Genomic DNA, 23,860 nt, shown 5'->3' on the forward strand with positions numbered 1-23,860 from the left:
AAACTATGTCTTGTGTTTGTGACACCTGCAGTTTGGTGAGATGTAGACCCAGTGGCAATTGAGAGACTGAGCATACCCTGTCTGTCTTGTTAGAGCTCGGGGATCAAACTGTGGCGTGCTTTCTCACTGGAACAGGGCGCTGTTCAACAGGGTGATCAGTGGGCTAGTGTTGAGTGTAGAGGTAGATCAAATGAAAAATACTTTTCCTGTTGTTTGTGACATCTGTAGTTTGGTGAGGATGTAGGAAATGCTTGTAAGGGTTAGATGGAGGTGCAATTTAAGATTTTCCCATTCCCTTTTTTGGGGGGGACCTAAACGTGCAATCCGCACTCCGACCTGCGAATGCAACAATAAGCAACACAGCATATAGTCTCCCGGAAATTCATACAACGAAGAAGAAGAAGAAGCTGTTGCCGCAATATTTCTCACCATGCCTCCCACGCGCGAATGCTTCTCGCGACGAGCATAGCAGAGGCATGACAACAACAGTCAAGTCTTTGCAAACTTGCCTGTTACAATGTAACTTGTGATATTAGATTATAATGTAACATGTAACGTGTTTTTCGATCAACAGCAAAAGTGAAGCATCGTTGTAAACATTTTTGTCGAGACAAATGTAGCTGAAAGTAAAAGTGGTTGGCGCGACGACACTTCAAAACCACAGCGGGGACAGAAAACAACCCGCATATGGAACGCAAACAAGGGGAAGTGATCTCAGCATGCGTTTAATTTCCTGTTCTTAAAGATTAGCACACATTTTTCCCTTCCAAAAATGTATATGGCAATTTTATAGTTTTCACGTACTCGATAGCCATTTGCTACTCAGCTAGCAAGCTCATTTTCTGTCATGTTTTGGGAGTTGTATCGACACTTCTGGGTGGCTCAAATTTTCAACGAGCTCGACTAGTAAGGTAAGCTACTGCAGTTAACCTAGATAGCTAGTTACTCTAAACTGTAAGATATGTGACAACGTAGGGAAATTAATGATATAAGTACTTGCACTAGCTGCAATCTAGGTAAATGCATAGCTAGCCAAAATATCAGCATTTGGCAAGCTAACAAGTGGTTGATTTCGTGCAGCTAGCGTTAACTGTTAGCTAACGTTACAACATGGCCATTTCACAGAGTCTGTGATTTAAAGCTAGCCAACTGTTAGTTGTTGACATTACTTTTTTCTAACTGCTAACTATGCATCACATTTTTACACCATATCTTAGTGATTTTTGTTATATAATATTGTTTGGGTGGCCAAACGACAACTTAACTGCAACATATATTACAAGTGACATCACTGTCTGTGCTCTTTGCTCTGTGGGTCCTAGCTGAGTGCTGTTTCGTCCTCGTTACATAATCAGAAACGCTCTAATCATATCTATAATCTTGTGTCCCTTGGTGGCCTCACTGTGAGCCAGTCTGTACCGTTTTACACCGTGAGAATGAGTGGGGGTGTGTCAGGGATAGATGAGTCAGGGCAGATTTACTTTTCATCTAAGCCTCTTACACACACACACACACACACACACACACACACACACACACACACACACACACACACACACTGTAGGTAGTGTTCATTACACAACCTGATCTGGCCTGCTTGCTTGAATAAAAATATATATATGCAGAGTGCAACAAATGTATACTCCTTATCAGTTCTGATGTAAGAGGCTTTTTGGTATTTATGACACATTTAAAATGAAAAGAAACATATTTAACCAGGTAGGCTAGTTGAGAACAAGTTCTCATTTGCAACTGCGACCTGACCAAGATAAAGCACAGCAATTCGACACACAACAACAGAGTTACACATGGAATAAACAAAACCTACAGTCAATAATACAGTATAAAAAAATAAAACAAAAGTCTATATACAGTGAGTGCAAATGAGGTAAGATAAGGGAGATAAGGAAATAAATAGGCCATGGTGGTGAAGTAATTACAATATAGCAATTAAACACTGGAATAGTAGATGTGCAGAAGATGAATGTGCAAGTAGAGATACTGGGGTGCAAAGGAGCAAGATAAATAAATAAATACTGTATGGGGATGAGGTAGATAGATTTTTATTTTATTTTTATTTATTTCACCTTTATTTAACCAGGTAGGCTAGTTGAGAACAAGTTCTCATTTGCAACTGCGACCTGGCCAAGATAAGGCATAGCAGTGTGAACAGACAACACAGAGTTACACATGGAGTAAACAATTAACAAGTCAATAACACAGTAGAAAAAAGGGGAGTCTATATATACATTGTGTGCAAAAGGCATGAGAAGGTAGGCAAATAATTACAATTATGCAGATTAACACTGGAGTGATAAATGATCAGATGGTTATGTACAGGTAGAGATATTGGTGTGCAAAAGAGCAGAAAAATAAAAATAAAAATAAATAAATAAAAACAGTATGGGGATGAGGTAGGTGAAAATGGGTGGGCTATTTACCAATAGACTATGTACAGCTGCAGCGATCGGTTAGCTGCTCAGATAGCAGATGTTTGAAGTTGGTGAGGGAGATAAAAGTCTCCAACTTCAGCGATTTTTGCAATTCGTTCCAGTCACAGGCAGCAGAGAACTGGAACGAAAGGCGGCCAAATGAGGTGTTGGCTTTAGGGATGATCAGTGAGATACACCTGCTGGAGCGCGTGCTACGGATGGGTGTTGCCATCGTAACCAGTGAACTGAGATAAGGCGGAGCTTTACCTAGCATGGACTTGTAGATGACCTGGAGCCAGTGGGTCTGGCGACGAATATGTAGCGAGGGCCAGCCGACTAGAGCATACAAGTCGCAGTGGTGGGTGGTATAAGGTGCTTTAGTGACAAAACGGATGGCACTGTGATAAACTGCATCCAGTTTGTTGAGTAGAGTGTTGGAAGCAATTTTGTAGATGACGTCGCCGAAGTCGAGGATCGGTAGGATAGTCAGTTTTACTAGGGTAAGTTTGGCGGCGTGAGTGAAGGTGGCTTTGTTGCGGAATAGAAAGCCGACTCTTGATTTGATTTTCGATTGGAGATGTTTGATATGGGTCTGGAAGGAGAGTTTAGAGTCTAGCCAGACACCTAGGTACTTATAGATGTCCACATATTCAAGGTCGGAACCATCCAGGGTGGTGATGCTGGTCAGGCGTGCGGGTGCAGGCAGCGAACGGTTGAAAAGCATGCATTTGGTTTTACTAGCGTTTAAGAGCAGTTGGAGGCCACGGAAGGAGTGCTGTATGGCATTGAAGCTCGTTTGGAGGTTAGATAGCACAGTGTCCAAGGACGGGCCGGAAGTATATAGAATGGTGTCGTCTGCGTAGAGGTGGATCAGGGAATCGCCCGCAGCATGAGAAACATCATTGATATATACAGAGAAAAGAGTCGGCCCGAGAATTGAACCCTGTGGCACCCCCATAGAGACTGCCAGAGGACCGGACAGCATGCCCTCCGATTTGACACACTGAACTCTGTCTGCAAAGTAATTGGTGAACCAGGCAAGGCAGTCATCCGAAAAACCGAGGCTACTGAGTCTGCCGATAAGAATACGGTGATTGACAGAGTCGAAAGCCTTGGCAAGGTCTATGAAGACGGCTGCACAGTACTGTCTTTTATCGATGGCGGTTATGATATCGTTTAGTACCTTGAGCGTGGCTGAGGTACACCCGTGACCGGCTCGGAAACCAGATTGCACAGCGGAGAAGGTACGGTGGGATTCAAGATGGTCAGTGACCTGTTTGTTGACTTGGCTTTCGAAGACCTTAGATAGGCAGGGCAGGATGGATATAGGTCTGTAACAGTTTGGGTCCAGGGTGTCGCCCCCTTTGAAGAGGGGGATGACTGCGGCAGCTTTCCAATCCTTGGGGATCTCAGACGATATGAAAGAGAGGTTGAACAGGCTGGTAATAGGGGTTGCGACAATGGCGGCGGATAGTTTCAGGAATAGAGGGTCCAGATTGTCCAGCCCAGCTGATTTGTACGGGTCCAGGTTTTGCAGCTCTTTCAGGACATCTGCTATCTGGATTTGGGTAAAGGAGAACCTGGAGAGGCTTGGGCGAGTAGCTGCGGGGGGGGGGGGAGCTGTTGTCCGAGGTTGGAGTAGCCAGGCGGAAGGCATGGCCAGCCGTTGAGAAATGCTTGTTGAAGTTTTCGATAATCATGGATTTATCGGTGGTGACCATGTTACCTAGTCTCAGTGCAGTGGGCAGCTGGGAGGAGGTGCTCTTGTTCTCCATGGACTTCACAGTGTCCCAGAACTTTTTGGAGTTGATGGGATGGGCTGTTTACAAATGGGCTATGTACAGGTGCAGTGATCTGTGAGCTGCTCTGACAGCTGGTGCTTAAAGCTAGTGAGGGAGATATGAGTCTCCAGCTTCAGTGATTTTTGCAGTTCGTTCCACATGCTGACCGAACTGGACGCGCGTGAATGTTCACCCACACCAGAAGCAATCATGACACAGGTAGAAATATCAAAACAAACTCAGAACCAAATGTATTAATTTGGGGACAGGTCAAAAAGCATTACACATGTATGGCAATTTAGCTAGCTTGCTGTTGCTAGCTAATTTGTCCTGGTATATAATTTTTTATTTTTTTATTTAACCTTTATTTAACTAGCCAAGTCAGTTAAGAACAAATTCTTATTTACAATGACGGCCAAACCCGGACGATGCTGGGCCAATTGTGCGCTGCCCTATGGGACTCCCAATCACGGCCAGATGTGATTCAGCCTCGATTCGAACCAGGGACTGTAGTGATGCCTCTTGCACTGAGATGCAGTGCATTAGACCGCTGCGCCACTCTGGAGCCCAAGTAAACATTGTGTTGTTATTTTACCTGAAATGCACAAGGTCCTTAACTCAGACAATTAATCCACAGATAAAACAGTAAACCAAATGTGTTTCTCGTCATCTCTCCTTCCTTAAGGCGCCTTTCTTCTTTGGACTTTATAAGGCGGTTGGCAACCAACTTTACAGCATTACTACAACCTACCGGAGTGTGGACCTAAGTTCATCTTTCAATCACCCACGTGGGTATATGCTCCTAAAAACCAATGAGGAGATGGGAGAGGCCCGATATGCAGCACGTTGAGCGTCACAAATATAAGCAATTTCTGTTTCAGGGCCTGGGCATGCAGACGCTCACGAGGAGTTTGGGGGCAATGATTGAATAACATGTATGTGTACATTTTATTTTGCAACGCGAGTGGTGTGGTCAGCATGTTAGGCCAATAAACAGTCAAACTAAAACTATGCCCATAATGTCCACTCTTATGCCGCCAAGAATACACAGTTATTGTGATAGTGCTGTTCAGCGTAGTTTGAGCTTTAATGGCATAGTATTTTGCTGGGTTACAAACTTGTCATCCTTCGACAAAATTCGCCATTTTGAATCCAAAATAGGTGACCTTCATGATTCGTGTAGATCCGATCAGAAAAGTTTGGGTGGGGTGGGGGGGTGAAAATGAGGTGTTTCTTGTTAAACAGTGGAGCTGGGCCTTGCTTAAGCTGGATGCCACTATAGAGGTGAAAGGAACTAATGCTAAACGTCCTCCCACTGTCAACTGCGTTTATTTTCCGCAAACTTAACGTGTAAATATTTGTATGAACATAAGATTCAAAAACTGAGACATAAACTGAACAAGTTCCACAGACGTGACTAACAGAAATTGTGTCCCTGAACAAGGGGTGGTCAAAATCAAAAGTAACAGTCAGTATCTGGTGTGGTCACCAGTATCTGGTGTGCCGCATTAAGTACGGCAGTGCATCTCCTCATGGACTGCACCAGATTTGCCAGTTCTTGCTGTGAGATGTTACCCCACTCTTCCACCAAGGCACCTGCAAGTTCCCAGATATTTCTGGGGGGAATGGCCCTAGCCCTCACCCTCCGATCCAACAGGTCCCAGACGTGCTCAATGGGATTGAGATCTAGGCTCTTCGCTGGCCATGGCAGAACACTGACATTCCTGTCTTGCAGGAAATCACGCACAGAACGAGCAGTATGGCTGGTGACATTGTCATGCTGGAGGGCCATGTAAGGATGAGCCTGCAGGAAGAGTACCACATGAGGAAGGCGGATGTCTTTCCTGTAACGCACAGTGTTGAGATTGAGCTTGTTGTCATTGCAGGCAGTCTGATGATGCTGTGACACACCGCCCCCAGACCATGACGGACCCTCCACCTCCAAATCGATCCCGCTCTAGAGTACAGGCCTCGGTGTAGCGCTCATTCCTTCGACAATAAATGCGAATCCGACCATTACCCCTGGTGAGATAAAACCGTGACTCGTCAGTGAAGAGCACTTTTTGCCAGCCCTGTCTGGTCCAGCGATGGTGGGTTTGTGCCCATAGGTGACGTTGTTGCCGGTGATGTCTGGTGAGGATCTGCCTTACAACAGGCCTACATTCCCTCAGTCCAGCCTCTCTCGGCCTATTGCGGACAGTCTGAGCACTGATGGATGGATTGTGCATTCCTGGTGTAACTCAGGCAGTTGTTGTTGCCATCCTGTATCTGTCCTGCAGGTGTGATGTTGGGATGTACCGAGGCCGCTCAGCAAGAACAAAGCCACTGCTCCAAAACCGGCATAAAAAAGCCAGACTACGGTTTGCAACTGCACATGGGGACAAAGATCATACTTTTAGGAGAAATGTCCTCTGGTCTGATGAAACAAAAATATAATTGTTTGGCCATAATGTCCATCATTATGTTTGGAGAAAAAAAGGGGAGGATAGCAAGCTGAAGAACACCATCCCAACCGTGAAGCACGGGGGTGGCAGCATCATGATGTGGGGGTGCTTTGCTGCAGGAGGGACTGGTGCACATCACAAAATAGATGGCATCATGAGGTAGGAAAATTATGTGGATTTATTGACGCCACGTCTGAAAACATCAGTCAGGAAGATAAAGCTTGGTCACAAATTGGTCTTCCAAATGGACAATGACACCAAGCATACTTCCAAAGTTGTGGCAAAATGTCTTAAAGACAACTGAACTAGAAGCCCTGACCTCAATCCTACAGAACATTTTGTAGTCAGAACTGAAAAAGCCTGTGCGAGCAAGGAGGCCAACAAACCTGACTCAGTTACACCAGCTCTGTCAGGAGGAATGGGCCAAAATTCACCCAACTTATTGTGGGAAGCTTGTGGAAGGCTACCTGAAACGTTTGACCCAAGTTAAACAATTTAAAGGCAATGCTACCAAATACATTAAAATAGTATGTAAACTTCTGACCCACTGTGCATGTGAAATAAATCATTCTCTCTATTATTCTGACATTTCACATAATTAAAATAAAGCGGTGATCCTAACTGACCTAAGACAGGGAATTTTTACTTGGATTAAATGTCAGGAATTGTTTAAAACTGAGTTTAAATGTATTTGGCTAAGGTGTACATAAACTTCTGACTTCAAATGTACGTACATACATAATCTCAAATGTAAAATATCTTTTGATTTAACTTTTTTTTTTTACTACAGTATTCCATAGTTTTGAGGTCTTCACTATTATTCTACAGTGTAGAAAATTGTAAAAAAAATATAAAATAAAGAAAAACCCTTGAATGAGTAGGTGTGCCCAAACTTTAGACTGCTACTATAAATGTACTCATTTGGGGATCTGATAGCATTTCTGATTACTCAGTACTTTTTAAAGCCCCATTGGCAACAGCCTCTAGTCTTCTTGGGTATGGCGCTACAAGTTTGCTATACCTATATTTGTGGAGTTTCTCCCATTCTTCTCTGCAGATCCTCTAAAGCTCTCAGGTTGGATGAGGAGCATCGCTGCACAGCTATTTTCAGGTCTCTCCAGAGATGTTAGATCAGATTCAAGTCCGGGCTCTGGCTGGACATCTCAAGGACATTCAGAGACTTGTCCCGAAGCCACTCCTGCATTGTCTTGCCTGTGTGCTTAGGGTTGTTGGCCTGTTGGAAGGTGAATCTTCGCCCCAGTCTGAGGTCCTGAGCGCTCTGGAGCAGGTTTTCATCAATGATCTCTTTGTACTTTGCTTTGTTCATCTTTCCATCGATCCTGGCTCGTCTCCCAGTCCCTGCCGCTGAAAAACATTGCCACAGCATGATGCTGCCACCACCATGCTTCACTGTAGGGATGGTGCCTGGTTTCCTCCAGATGTGACACTTGGCATTCAGGCCAAATAGTTCAGTCTTGGTTTCATCAGAACTGAGGATTCTGTTACTCATGGTCTGAGAGTCTTTTGGGTGCCTTTTGGCAAACTCCATGTGGGCTGTCATGCCTTTTACTGAGGAGTGGCATCTGTCTGGCCACTCTACCATAAAAGCCTGATTGGAGGAGTGGTGTTCTCCCACAGAGGAACTCTGGAGCTGTGTCAGCGTGACCATCAGGTTCTCGGTCATCTCCCTGACCAAGGCCCTTTTTACCCGAATTGCACAGTTTGGACGGGCGGCCAGCTTTAGGAAGAGTCTTGGTGGTTCCAAACTGCTCCCTTTAAGAATGATGGAGGCCTCTGTGTTCTTGGGGACCTTCAATGCTGCAGACATTTTTTTAGTACCCTTCCCCAGATCTGTGCCTCGACACAATCCTGTCTCGGAGCTCTACGGACACTTCCTTCAACCTCATGGCTTGGTTTTTGCTCTGACATGTACTATCAACTAGAGGTCGACCTATTAATCTAAATGGCCGATTAATTAGGGCCGATTTCAAGTTTTCATAACAATTGGTAATCTGCATTTTTGGACACCGATCATGGCCGATTACATTGCACTCCATGAGGAGACTGCGTGGCAGGCTGACTATCTGTTATGCGAGTGCAGCAAAGAGCCAAGGTAAGGTGTGCTAGCTAGCATTAAACGTATCTTATAAAAAACAATCAATCTTAACATAATCACTAGTTAACTACACATGGTTGATGATATTAGTAGTTTATCTAGCTTGTCCTGCGTTGCATATAATCGATGCGGTGCCTGTTAATTTGTCATTGAATCACAGCCTACTTCGCCAAACGGGTGATTTAACAAGCGCATTTGTGAAAAAAGTACTGTCGTTGCACCAATGTGTACCTAACCATAAACATCCAACGCCTTTCTTAAAATCAATACATAAGTATATATTTTTAAACCTGCATATTTTGTTTAATATTGCCTGCTAACATGAATTTATTTAAACCTCAATAGGGTAGGGGGCACTATTTTCACCTCCGGGTGAAAAGCGTGCCCAAAGTAAACTGCCTGCTACTCAGGCCCAGAAGCTAGGATATGCATATAATTAGTAGATTTGAATAGAAAACACTCCAAAGTTTCTAAAACTGTTAAAATAATGTATGTGAGTACAACAGAACTGAAGTGGCAGGCGAAAACTTGAGAAAAATCCATCCAGGAAGTGGGATTTGAAGAATGTTTTTAGTTTTTCATTTACTGCCTATACAGATTCCATTCACGTAGGACTCGATTTGCACTTCCTATGGCTTCCACTAGATGTCAACAGTCTTTAGAAATTGTTTCAGGCTTGTATTCTGAAAAATTAGGGAGTCAGACCACTCTGAATGAGTGGACAATGCAGTGTCCCAGAGGTTTTTCATGTGCACGACCGAGAGCGTGCCTTGTTTTCCTTTTATATTGATGAAGCTTTTGTCTGGTTGAAATATTATTCATTATTATGACTAAAAACAACCTGAGGATTGATTATAAACATTGTTTGACATGTTTCTACGAACTTTACTGATACTTTTCGGATTTTTTTGTCTACCTGTTGTGACTGCCTTTGAGCCCGTGGATTAATGAACAAAATGCGCAAACAAAGCGGAGGTTTTTTGATAAAAAGAGGGACTTTATCGAACAAAACAAACATTTATTGAGTAAATGGGAGTCTTGTGAGTGCAACCATATGAAGATCATCAAAGGTAAGTGATTAATTCTATCGCTATTTCTGACTTGTAACTCCTCTACTTTGCTGGTAACTCTCAGCTAATCGCATGGTATGCGTTTTACTGTTAAAGCCTTTTTCAAATCTGACACCGTGGTTGGATTAACAATAAGTTAATCTTTAAACCAATGTACAACACTTGTATGTTTTATGAATTTTTATAATGAGTATTTCTGTTTTTGAATTTGGCGCTCTGCAATTTCACTAGAATTTGGCCAGGTGGGACGCTACCGTCCCACACCCCCTAAAGAAGTTAACTAGGGAAATTGTCACTTCTCTTGCGTTCTGTGCAACAGAGTCAGGGTATATGCAGCAGTTTGGGCAGCCTAGCTCGTTGTGAACTGTGTGGAGACCATTTCTTCCAAACAAAGACAGCCAACTTCGCCAAGCGGGGGATGATTTAACAAAAGCGCATTTGTGAAAAAGCGCAATCGTGGCACGAATGTACCTAACCATAAACATCAATGCCTTTCTTAAAATGAATACACAGAAGTATATTGTTTTAAACCTGCATATTTAGTTAAGATAAATTCATGTTAGTAGGCAATATTAAATTAGGGAAATTGTCACTTCTCTTGCGTTCATTGCACGCAGTGTCAGGGTATATGCAACATTGTGGGCCGCATGGCTCGTTGCGAACTAATTTGCCAGAATCTTAAGTAATTATGACATAACATTGAAGGTTGTGCAATGTAACAGCAATATTTAGACTTATGGATGCCACAATGATAGTTTCCGGATTTGACCATATTAGTGACCTAAGGCTCGTATTTCTGTGTGTTACTTACTATATTATAATTAAGTCTATGATTTGATAGAGCAGTCTGACTGAGCGGTGGTAGGCAGCAGCAGGCTCGTAAGCATTAATTCAAACAGCACTTTATTGCGTTTGCCAGCAGCTCTTCGCTCTGCTTCAAGCATTGCGCTGTTTATGACTTCAAGCTTTTCAACTCCCGAGATTAGGCTGGCAATACTAAAGTACCTATTAGAACATCCAATAGTCAAAGGTATATGAAATACAAATGATAAAGAGAGAAATAGTCCTATAATAACTACAACCTAAAACTTCTTACCTGGGAATATTGAAGACTCATGTTAAAAGGAATCACCAGCTTTCATTTCATATGTTCTCATGTTCTGAGCAAGGAACTTAAACGTTAGCTTTTTTACATGGCACATATTGCACTTTTACTTTATTCTCCAACACTTTGTTTTTGCATTATTTAATCCAAATTGAACATGTTTCATTATTTTAGACTAAATGGATTTTATTGATGTATTAAGTTAAAATAAGTGTTCATTCAGTACTGTTGTAATTGTCTATATATATATATATATATATATATGAAATTTGCTGATTTAATCGGTATAGGCTTTTTTGGGTCCTCCAATAATCGGTATCGAAAAATCATAATCGGTCGACCTCTACTATCAACCGTGGGACCTTTCCAAGTCATGTCCAATCAATTGAATTTAACACAGGTGGACTCCAATCAAGTTTTAGAAACATCAAAGGTGAACGGATGCACCTAAGTTCAATTTCGAGTCTCATAGGGTCTGAATACTTATTTAATTAAGGTATCAGTTTTTTATTTTATACATTTGCAACAAAAAAAACTTCACTTTCATTATTGTGTGTAGATTGAGTTTAAAAATATATATATACAGTGCCTTGCGAAAGTATTCGGCCCCCTTGAACTTTGCAACCTTTTGCCACATTTCAGGCTTCAAACATTAAGATATAAAACTGTATTCTTTTGTGAAGAATCAACAACAAGTGGGACATAATCATGAAGTGGAACGACATTTATTGGATATTTCAAACTTTTTTAACAAATCAAAAACTGAAAAATTGGGCGTGCAAAATTATTCAGCCCCTTTACTTTCAGTGCAGCAAACTCTCTCCAGAAGTTCAGTGAGGATCTCTGAATGATCCAATGTTGACCTAAATGACTAATGATGATAAATACAATCCACCTGTGTGTAATCAAGTCTCCGTATAAATGCACCTGCACTGTGATAGTCTCAGAGGTCCGTTAAAAGCGCAGAGAGCATCATGAAGAACAAGGAACACACCAGGCAGGTCCTAGATACTGTTGTGAAGAAGTTTAAAGCCGGATTTGGATACAAAAAGATTTCCCAAGCTTTAAACATCCCAAGGAGCACTGTGCAAGCGATAATATTGAAATGGAAGGAGTATCAGACCACTGCAAATCTACCAAGACCTGGCCGTCCCTCTAAACTTTCAGCTCATACAAGGAGAAGACTGATCAGAGATGCAGCCAAGAGGCCCATGATCACTCTGGATGAACTGCAGAGATCTACAGCTGAGGTGGGAGACTCTGTCCATAGGACAACAATCAGTCGTATATTGCACAAATCTGGCCTTTATGGAAGAGTGGCAAGAAGAAAGCCATTTCTTAAAGATATCCATAAAAAGTGTCGTTTAAAGTTTGCCACAAGCCACCTGGGAGACACACCAAACATGTGGAAGAAGGTGCTCTGGTCAGATGAAACCAAAATGGAACTTTTTGGCAACAATGCAAGACGTTATGTTTGGCTTAAAAGCAACACAGCTCATCACCCTGAACACACCATCCCCACTGTCAAACATGGTGGTGGCAGCATCATGGTTTGGGCCTGCTTTTCTTCAGCAGGGACAGGGAAGATGGTTAAAATTGATGGGAAGATGGATGGAGCCAAATACAGGACCATTCTGGAAGAAAACCTGATGGAGTCTGCAAAAGACCTGAGACTGGGACGGAGATGTGTCTTCCAACAAGACAATGATCCAAAACATAAAGCAAAATCTACAATGGAATGGTTAAAAAATAAACATATCCAGGTGTTAGAATGGCCAAGTCAAAGTCCAGACCTGAATCCAATCGAGAATCTGTGGAAAAAAGTGAAAACTGCTGTTCACAAATGCTCTCCATCCAACCTCACTGAGCTCGAGCTGCTTTGCAAGGAGGAATGGGAAAAAAATTCAGTCTCTCGATGTGCAAAACTGATAGAGACATACCCCAAGCGACTTACAGCTCTAATCGTAGCAAAAGGTGGCGCTACAAAGTATTAACTTAAGGGGGCTGAATAATTTTGCACGCCCAATTTTTCAGTTTTTGATATGTTAAAAAAGTTTGAAATATCCAATAAATGTCGTTCCACTTCATGATTGTGTCCCACTTGTTGTTGATTCTTCACAAAAAATACAGTTTTATATCTTTATGTTTGAAGCCTGAAATGTGGCAAAAGGTCGCAAAGTTCAAGGGGGCCGAATACTTTCGCAAGGCACTATATATATATATTTTTTTTTTAAATCAATTTTAGAATAAGGCTGTAATGTAACAAAATCTGGGAAAAGTTAAGGGGTCTGAATACCTTCCGAATGCACTTTAGGTTACTTTGATGTTATAAAACCAATCAACCCACTGATTGGCATGGGCATTTCTGTTGCTCATTAGAAAAACAAGATTTCAGTCTTGGAGGTGTGTTTCCTGACCGATTCTGCAGAAGCACATTTCACTTCCTCAAAATTCCCAGAATGTTAACTCAAGAAGTTTGTAATTTTAACGTTTTTGCAGAGTATGTTTTGGTTGCGCAATTTTATATCTAAAGGTGTTTTGTGCAGTATTTCTGAAGTAGAACAATGCAACGTGTGTTGTCTTATGTAAACAAAGTCGTTCTGCTGGGTAGACCTGTCTCTGTCTATGCTATTGGATCGAGCACCATCACCTCAACTGCTCACCCCATGTTAAAGTGCAAGTGTACATCGTCAAATCAAAACCCAACCTTCATTTGGGGCGGCAGGGTAGCCTTGTAGAGCGTTGGACTAGTAACCAGAAGGTTGCAAGTTCAGACCCCCGAACTGACAAGGTACAAATCTGTCGTTCTGCCCCTGAACAGGCAGTTAACTCACTGTTCCTAGGCCGTCATTGAAAATAAGAATTTGTTCTTAACTGGTTAAATAAATAAATAAAATTACCCGTTGTGACGCACGGATGTTCCAAGATCCGTTTTAGGCAAGACTGACTTTTTTTTTTGTCAAATATGAAAGAAGAATAACTGTTTCTGACTCATATCGATGCCAGATAGGCCAGTTACAAATGGATTTGTTTTTTTTAATGTAGTTACTCTTTAAGCTATTCATGATTAATGTATAATTTTCCTGTTTAGCATTTATAGGCCCAATCAATCAATTGAAATCAGTTTTGAGCTTTCCTTGTCAATTACTTTTCATTTGAAAATCTAATGCTGTTCCTGAGTTTGAAAACAAACCTAATCCTGTCCCTATCCCTGTGGTATCTTAAGGGACAGGATAGGTGTGGGCTCCACCTTGCCATTTAATGGGCCTGGACTGGAGTAGCATCCCCCTTACTTCCTATATATGACATTTATACAGTAGAGCTCTCCTCTCAAAGCCTGTGTGTTCGCTCACTGTCAAGTTCACAGCTGAGGACTACAGCACAAAGCTCCCTGCTCCTTTGTTGTCCTCCAAGTGTCATCTGCACCTCTACAAGTCAAAAATGTTTCGGTGGGCTGGGGCACGTCAAGTGTTCAAGGTCTTGTAGTGGATGCGAGCTTCGACTGAATGCCAGTGGAGGAGCAGGTTGACATGGGAGAACTTGAGAAGGTGGAACACCAGGCGGGCTGCAGTGTTCTGGATAAGTTGAATGGCACAAGCAGGGAGCCCAGCCAACAGCGAGTTGCAGTAGTCTAGTAGGGAGATGAAAAGAGCCTGGAAATGGACCTGCTCTGCTCCTCGTGTGAGTTTGAGTCGAACTCATGAACCTGCAGGAGTGAGTCACTGCATTGATGTTTGTAGAGAACTACAGGCTATTGTCCAGGGTCACGCCAAGGTTATTTGCACTTTGGACATCGTGGAGTTGTCAACCGTGATGGAGAGGTCTTGGAGCAAATTAAGGAATGTGTACACCATTTCTCCAAACGTTTTTTTAGAAAACAGCTTGTCGTCGTTACGACTGACTGAATTAAAAAAAAACACTGTTTTAAGAACGTTTGAGATGAAAGGCCTGACCAAGGCACTAGGCTGTGCTGAAACACTGATCTTCAAATCACCTTGAATTCCAAACAGAAACTTTTTATTAGATGATTAGAAAATGCTGGCACTTATATTGATGTCTGATAGCATTGGTGCCAATTATAATTTTTTGCTTTCACGTTGAGTGCAGAAAAAGGCAGGTATGTGAGGCTTGTTGACTGAGGCTGCAGATTCTGAATCGGGGTCTCTATCAGGCTATGAGTAGTCGCAGTTCAACAGTTTGATAACTGTCTGTTGGTGACACTGCATGTCTGATCTCTTTTTCTCAGTAGCGGGGAGCATGGACAGCTCTGTGACCCTGTGGCAGTTCTTGCTCCAGCTCCTATTGGACCCCACCAATGATCAGCTGATCTGCTGGACCAATGAGGAGGGCGAGTTCAAGCTGCTGCAGGCGGAGGAGGTGGCCAAGCTGTGGGGCGCCAGGAAGAACAAACCCAACATGAACTACGACAAGCTTAGCAGAGCCCTGAGATACTACTATGACAAGGTACACACACCTCACATTAGCATAGACAAGGGGCCCATCGATGAGGCAAGTTGAGAAAATGAGGCCGGGGTTCATAGAGCCCTATAAAATCGGTTTTATTTTTCCGTTTAGTTTCAGATTTGTCCAGGTTTCTGACTTCTCATTTACACTTTTTAAATAGAACACCCAACTTTGTTGTTTTTCTAAGTCTACAACAATGCTTAAACCACATCAGGAGACCACTAAGACATTTTCATGTTTGGGTGTAGATACCCTTTAATTCAAGTACACACCAGCAAGAGACTTGTTTGGTTGGCAGTGTTTCTGTAGCGCATATATGTTTGCTAAATAAATCGCAACTGGATTGATGCAAATAATAATTCTGCTATGTAGGCATAGGTTACTTTGTAGTTAACATTTAATAGAATGTTTTTGGGAATGCCTTTCCACCTATCAGTAGACTGTTATCATTAGCATCATCGCTAACAGCTACACAGTGGTAGACAAACACGCACACAGACGGGCATTCCCGCGTTGCCTCTTCAGGAAGTTATAAGTTCAACACATTTAGTTGATTTCCTTGTAAGTTCAGTACATTTTTTGAATACTGTTGAATTCTATTTTAGTGTCTGGATTCCGTCCGCGTTCTCAGCAATCCGAATTTTATAGGGCCCTAGGTTTAGTTTAGTGCTAGGCTGGGTAGAGCTGTGGGGAAGGAATTCTTTGTGGTTAAGCACTCCTGTGACATGTCACCACCCAGCACCAGTCCTTCAGAGTACTGCTCGGTTGCTGTGTATCTTGCCCACTCTCTCTGTGGTTTGGCCTAAAGACAGCCTGCATCTGTCAGTGGGTGGGGTGGTGAGTTGTGTTTAGCTGAAGACCGAGCACGACAGGCCTGATTGGCTGTTTGTTTGGCACAGACAGGAAGGATGGAACATTCCCACGCAGAAGTTACTCTGTGGGCTGTTTTTGTAAGAGAGGGAGAAAGGACAGTCAAAGGGAGGAGAGCGTCTGTCTTTCGTTCAGCTGTCTACTTTTTCTCCACAATGTAACATCCCTCTCCTTGTTTTCTCCTGTAGAACATCATTAAGAAGGTGAACGGGCAGAAGTTTGTGTACCGCTTTGTCTCATACCCAGACATTCTGAAAGGGGATGCCTCTGTTCGGCCCGATGGGGAGGGGGGTGCAGGGGGTGGCCTGCCCCTCTCAGAGAGGGGGGACAACACATCCAGAGATGATGAGGGTGGGGACAGGAGTGAAGGTGTGACAGCAACACGGGGGTCCAGTACTAAACCGTCCAACCGTAATGACTACATCCACTCTGGTCTGTACACCTCGTTCACCCTCACCTCGCTGCAAAATGGACGGCAGCTGTTCAAGTCCATCAAGATGGAGAACCCCGGAGAGAAGATGGCCGACAGGAAGTCCAATACCCGGGCCCAAGACCCACCCTCTCAGCCAATGCCATCGCCGTCAGTCATCAAGTTTGGGACCACCCCTCCCAAGAGAAGCCCTCCACCACCTCAGGTTACTATAGAAACATCCAGTCCGCCATTGTACCCTCTCCAAGTCCCACCTCCCATAGATGATGTAGTGAGGACACATTCCACCCTCCTGCCTCAGGCTGTGTATGCGTTTGAGCAAACCAAGACCTTGGAATCCTCGAATCTTCGAATCCTGCATAGTTTCAGCTTATCAGAGTTGCCCTCTCGGAGTCCCTCCCCCAGCATGGTGCCGGACTCCACCCAGGAGCTGGTGATTGACAGTGACATCGAGTCCATCTCCTCACAACCGACAGAGATTCAGATACAGGCGGTAAGAATAATGTGCACACGCACCTTCTGCGACATGGAGTCCATCTTTGTCCAATCCACTGAGATGTAGATTACTCAACACGAAGATGGATTTAGCATTCATGTTTTTGCTTTCTGTGATTCAACTGACTGTGTGCTTCTCATTCTCTCTCCCTTTCTCTGTCAGGTGCAGAGTTCTGGCCATGTGTCAAGTGGTGAGGTATGTGGAGGAAACGGGGACAAGGGAGGGAATAGGGAGATGAGTTTGTCTCCGGTGTGTGCGAGTGGCCATATCACAGGGGGCAAGGCCCGCAAGCCTCCTAAAGTCCTGGAGCTTTCCACTCCTACACTGGTGGTCACTGCCTCTGACCTTTCACCTATGAACCTCTACAGCCCCTCACTACCCACCGCCTCTCTCACGCCAGCACTGCTACAGGTGAGACACACACACACACATTTTTCCACAATCTTTACACTCCACACTCACAGTATTGTTTAAGATGTATTCTTGATTAGGAGAAGATACCTCATCCCTAATCGTAAATGTGACATGTAAACAAACGTCATTGATAGTTTTTCCCCAGCAGATGGCAGCAGTGCTGTAGTTTTATTGAACACATTTCCTCTCTGACTGAACTGATATGTCAAGACAACAACTGTTGTCATTCCTTTGGCCTGTCAATGGGATGTTGGCCGTTTGACCACATGTTCCTGTTGTGATCATAATATTAGATTATATCAGCAGGACCTGACAATGGTCTCATTATTCTCTCAGATTTTCCCTCTGTGGGTTAACATCTATGCTACTGCGGTCATGAGATGGCTCCGTTGGAGCCAGCCCCTGGCCAGCTTCTCATCTGGGTTGGCTTTGCCTTGGGCTGCTGGTAAACAATCAAAACCTCCATTATGGATACAAAAGAGAAAGTTGTTTTCAATTAAAATACTATCACTTACAGCTCTAATTTCAGCATTGAGAATATTTTTGTACCAATTGGTGATAATTTTGAGATATTCCCAAATGTCAATTTGAGTATGTTTTAAGTTTTTTTCTTGACATTGTTTCTGTCTTTTTCCTAACTACTAGTGTGTGTGTGTTTACAGACGCCCACTCTGTTGCTGACCCCCAGTCCCCTGCTGTCTAACATCCACTTCTGGAGCACGCTCAGTCCGGTGGCTCCCCTCAGCCCTGCCACCCGCCGCCAGCAGGGAGCACACACCCTGTTCCAGGTCAGAACACACCCCCTCTCTCTCGTCGCAATCCTCTCTCATCCCTTTCTGCACTTCAGTGTCTTTCTCTCATCACGCTTTCTGTCCTCATTGGTTCCTGCTCGAGCCTGTTCTGTCTCTGTGTCTCTGCTCTATACTGTATCTATTTTTGACCCAAATTCTGCTCTATATGACCCATTGAAGTTATTCTGTGTTCTCTTGTGTTCTCTTCCAGTTCCCCTCAGTGCTCACCCCTCATTTCCATATCCCCACACACAGTCTGGATGGGACCAACACCCCCGGACCCCTCACTCCAGACTCCCATAAGACATAAGGGACCTTACCCTTGGAACCTGTGGAGCCCCCAGACGCAGAGGCCCTACTTCTGCTCTACCCGCACACTCCCAAACAGACACAGGAGACATGGGGGTTGATGATTTGGATAAATGAGGACCATCCACTGCCAGGAGGGACTGAGACGGTTAGAGGTTTCCAACACGCACACATCTTGATTCCTTGAACACTTCCTGTTCTTTTAACTTGCCATCTTCAGGTCTCCATTGACACCTCTCCTAAAGAAGTATTTTTAGGAATTGCCATGGTAACCAGTGCTGCAAAGACTAGTGATTTGATGCTGACCAGTCAGAAATGTGCATCACTTTACCTGAACAGCCAATTGTGTCTCCGCTCTGAGACCAAAGGGATTAGACCTTTTTCTTTCTATTTCAACCTCCATAGTTTCCTTCTATTCTTTTTGTGGAACTTCACACTTTCACAACAAACTGTTTGATGGTGTGTTGTCAATTCCCAACTCAGTTTTTAGATGCTTTTTAATGGATCATTTCCCAGTTATTAGTTATGTTTTTAACGTGTTTTAACCAGCTAACCTTAATGTTTCTCCTCACCGGCTCTCTTAGATGGAAAATGCTTGCCAACACCAACTCTACTTTTCCCTTAACTGTCAATCCCCTCATCTACATGCCAGTATATACAGTTGAAGTCAGAAGTTTACATACCTTAGCCAAATACATTTGAACTAAGTTTCACAATTCCTGGCATTTAATCCTAGCAAAAATTCTCTGTCTTAGGTCAGTTAGGATCACCACTTTATTGTAAGAATGTGAAATGTCAGAATAAGAGATTTATTTCTGCTTTTTATTTCTTTCATCATATTCCCAGTGGGTCAGAAGTTTACATACACTCAATTAGTATTTGGTAGCATTGCCTTTAAATTGTTTAACTTGGGTCAAACGTTTCGGGTAGACTTCCACAAGCTTCCCACAATAAGTTGGGGGAATTTTGGCCCATTCCTCCTGACAGAGCTGGTGTAACTGAGTCTGGTTTGTAGGCCTCCTTGCTCGTACACGCTTTTTCAGTTCTGCCCACAATATTTCTGCGGGATTGAGGTCAGGGTTTTGATGGCCACTCCAATACCTCGACTTTGTCCTTAAGCCATTTTGCCACAACTTTGGAAGTATGCTTGGGGTCTTTGTTCATTTGGAAGACCCATTTGCGACCAAGCTTTAACTTCCTGAGATGTTGCTTCAATTTATCCACATAATTTTCGTACCTCATGATGCCATCTATTTTGTGAAGTGCACCAGTCCCTCCTGCAGTAAAGCACCCCCACAACATGATGCTGCCACCCCCGTGCTTCACGGTTGGGATGGTGTTCTTCGGCTAGCAAGCCTCTCCCTTTTTCCTCCAAACATAATGATGGTTATTATGGCCAAACAGTTCTATTTGCTGATTTCTTTAGATTTTCCCAAGATGTCAAGCAAAGAGTCACTGAGTTTGAAGGTAGGCCTTGAAATACATCCAATTGACTCAAATTATGTCAATTAGCCTATCAGAAGCTTCTAAAGCCATGACATCATTTTCTGGAATTTTCCAAGCTGTTTCGAGGCACAGTCAACTTAGTGTATGTAATTCTCTGACCCACTGGAATTGTGATAGATTATTTCACTTATAAGTCACTGTCTGTAAACAATTGCTGGAAAAAATGACTTGTCCTAACCGACTTGCCAAAACTATAGTTTGTTGAAAAACGAGTTAATGACTCCAACCTGTATGTAAACTTCCGACTTCAACTGCATGAAGCAGTGCGAGGCCTACCTGTATATATAAAGCAGTGCGAGGCCTGCCAGTATATATAAAGCAGTGCGAGGCCTGCCAGTATATATAAAGCAGTGCGAGGCCTGCCAGTATATATAAAGCAGTGCGAGGCCTGCCAGTATATATAAAGCAGTGCGAGGCCTGCCAGTATATATAAAGCAGTGCGAGGCCTGCCAGTATATATAAAGCAGTGCGAGGCCTGCCAGTATATATGAAGCAGTGCGAGGCCTGCCAGTATATATGAAGCAGTGCGAGGCCTGCCAGTATATATGAAGCAGTGCGAGGCCTGCCAGTATATATGAAGCAGTGCGAGGCCTGCCAGTATATATGAAGCAGTGCGAGGCCTGCCAGTATATATGAAGCAGTGCGAGGCCTGCCAGTATATATGAAGCAGTGCGAGGCCTGCCAGTATATATGAAGCAGTGCGAGGCCTGCCAGTATATATGAAGCAGTGCGAGGCCTGCCAGTATATATGAAGCAGTGCGAGGCCTGCCAGTATATATGAAGCAGTGCGAGGCCTGCCAGTATATATGAAGCAGTGCGAGGCCTGCCAGTATATATGAAGCAGTGCGAGGCCTGCCAGTATATATGAAGCAGTGCGAGGCCTGCCAGTATATATGAAGCAGTGCGAGGCCTGCCAGTATATATGAAGCAGTGCGAGGCCTGCCAGTATATATGAAGCAGTGCGAGGCCTGCCAGTATATATGAAGCAGTGCGAGGCCTGCCAGTATATATAAAGCAGTGCGAGGCCTGCCAGTATATATGAAGCAGTGCGAGGCCTGCCAGTATATATGAAGCAGTGCGAGGCCTGCCACTATAAGTGAAGCAGTGCGAGGCCTGCCACTATAAGTGAAGCAGTGTGAGGTCGTGACTCTGCTCTCTGCGGTGTGTAATGGTCTTTTGCCATAACAAAATGTCCTTACTGTAATTCTCTCACTTAGACCAGTATACAGGCAGCCAAATCAGAACAGAACCAAACCACCTCAGTCTCTACCAGAGAAAAACATGCATATTTATGGGACTTATGCATGTGTGATGCTTGGAAGATATTGAATTTATGTATGCAAAAAGGCCCTAATGGCTATAGGTCAGTTTATGAGAAGCCATAACCCTTACTGTAACCCCAACCTAAAACCTAGCCTTAACCACATTCCTAACTTATAAACAACCCTGCCGCCTCAGATAGTTGGACAGATTAATATCACCTCCTTTGCCAAATAACTACTAACCTTGTGGAGATTGAGCAAATAAGGATCCTCGCCATAAACTAACCCTAAGGCTGTGCATTTCTGTTGTGAAGCTATAAGGAAAACATGAAATGTGTGAAGGGAAATCACATCTGGACTCTGATAGAATTGAATTGTTGGATGGCAGAGGAGTTTGTCACTAACCTGTAAGGTTGCTCCATAAGAATCAGCCATGTTAACGTGGTGCCTTAAACCTCTAAAGCCAAACCTGAGGAGTGTGGGAACAGCCATCCCCTCCCCTGTCCACTCTCTACCCTCCTCCCCACTGCCCTGGTCTCCCTGGGCGCAAACTTCAACAGAGCACTACAACAGTATTTGGTGAAGTACTAGAATACAGAGTGTAAGTATTCTAGATTTCTACCAGTCCTTTACTTGTCTAATGTCTGCTCTCCTATGTACAGTATGTTTCCTCTCCCATTGAACTAACAGGTGGGGGTGAAACAGCCATTCCCATGACATGGCCAGTGAATAGCCTGGTTGGTGTCAGTCTGTTTCTGCTTTGCCAACATGTCACCGTGCCAAGACTTTGGGAAGGGCACTGATGTGGCATGGTTGAAGGCATAACCAGTCTGGTACCCAGGCTACTGGGAGAAAACCCACACAGGGTGTTCACAAAGTATGACACAAAGCAATATGGTTTGTGACTTAACACATTTTCTTTGTATGATTCATGTTTTAGAACAGGTTTGTATAGTTATTTTGATTTTAATGACAGTTGCCTTAAAGATGGAATCCGTGCCCCTGGCCACACCACCATTGTTGTTGTTATTCTGGCCGAGTTGAGAAAAAAAATGCAGGACATAGGTCTTCTATCGTGCGTACAATGATGTCCGAGGGGGGAAAAAACTGTTTGCAGTAACTTCTTTGTTCTAATATCGCAAACGGACGTGGCTGTTTCACAATTAAGGATTCCAGCAGTATGGAATATCGTCACCCACATTTGCAAGTCCTGTGAATCAGGAAAATGAATGAGGTTTTAATGTACCAGAATCCTGTTTAGAGTGATTCTGCTAAGCTCGATTTTGCACAACTAAGACATTTTCCATACACAATCAAAGCTCCCTTTCCCTCTGTATCTGACAAGTAAATAAGACAATCAAATAACACAAGTGTGTATTTACTTCAGCTGAATTCCATTTACCCCCCCGACTGAATTGTAATGTGTTTTTGTAACATGGCCAGATGCTAGGCTCAATGCTGTTCTGCAGTCTGTTTTTAACGCTGATGTCTTATTTGATTTAGTTTTTTCCGTGGGTTTTCTTTACTCAGTGTTGGGAAGTGATGATGACATTTGACTATTTGCAAATCAAAGCCTTACAGAGGGAAACTTAAATCCGTCTTTGTTAAGTATTTTGATATTGTTAAAGGCCCAGTGCAGTCAGACTTGATTTCATGTGTTTTTATCCATCCATCCAGAGGTTGGAAGAATAATGAAATTGTGAAAATGATATTGTGAAAATGATAATGCCCTTTCTGTTTAAGAGCTGTTTGAAAAGACTGCCTGAAATTTAAGCCCGTTTTGGTGGGATGGAGTTTTGGCCTTCTATGGCGACACCATGCGGTAAATTAGTTAATAGACCAATAAGAAACAATTCCAAACCTAACTCCTTTTCGGTTTCCCCCTCCCCACTCAGACCACTCCCTGACAGTCCTAGCAAAATTATTGATTGAGATATTGCTATTTTTGTTGCTTTTTGACAAATTTTATTAAACAATCAGTAAGGTAATCGTTGCCCATAAAATATTTGATGTTGAGAAACTGATGCATTGGACTTTAATATTGTGTGTGTGTGTGTGTCAACATTGGCACTTAGAACAATAGGGTACCTGTCGTATTGGATTTGTCCTTTGTTTTAAATAACTTTTTTTCCTGTGTTTGAAAAATCTATATTAACCCTAATTATAGTTGTACACGAATTCTGTACATTTATTTTCCCAAATCAACAGTAAAACTATGCACAAAATACTTTAATATTGCAAATCTAAAGATTACATTTAAAATGTTTATTCTGAGGAAGTGCGTCTTTAAAGGGGCAATCAGCAGTTGCTACATCCATTTGACTTATGAATATGTACCTATTGATTCTTGAAGAATATAACTTAATGGTT

At 43.2% G+C, this 23,860-nt stretch overlaps 1 protein-coding gene across 8 annotated transcripts; it reads left to right on the forward strand.

Moving 5' to 3' along the window:
- The first annotated feature begins 326 nt into the window (after window positions 1-326).
- elk4 (ETS transcription factor ELK4) lies at window positions 327-19,118 on the forward strand. 8 transcript variants are annotated; one of them, XR_016487993.1, is made up of 7 exons: window positions 327-911; window positions 15,198-15,412; window positions 16,471-17,205; window positions 17,371-17,619; window positions 17,959-18,067; window positions 18,285-18,410; window positions 18,625-19,118. XR_016487993.1 is itself a non-coding variant. In XM_021569391.3 (6 exons), exons 2-6 carry the CDS (start codon window positions 15,206-15,208, stop codon window positions 18,721-18,723), a joined length of 1,416 nt encoding a protein of 471 aa, XP_021425066.3. In that variant the 5' UTR covers window positions 327-911; window positions 15,198-15,205; the 3' UTR covers window positions 18,724-19,118. The 8 variants fall into 8 exon arrangements, 4 of the variants coding, with proteins under 4 accessions (XP_021425066.3, XP_090061891.1, XP_021425065.3 ...); XR_016487995.1 differs by having other exon boundaries at window positions 17,377-17,619; XR_002469268.3 differs by having other exon boundaries at window positions 377-911; window positions 15,195-15,412.
- Window positions 19,119-23,860: the final 4,742 nt, after the last annotated feature.

This window comes from Oncorhynchus mykiss, chromosome 17, assembly GCF_057628025.1.
Source record: "Oncorhynchus mykiss isolate SJ-2025 chromosome 17, ASM5762802v1, whole genome shotgun sequence".
Classification (NCBI taxonomy): Eukaryota; Metazoa; Chordata; class Actinopteri; order Salmoniformes; family Salmonidae; genus Oncorhynchus; species Oncorhynchus mykiss.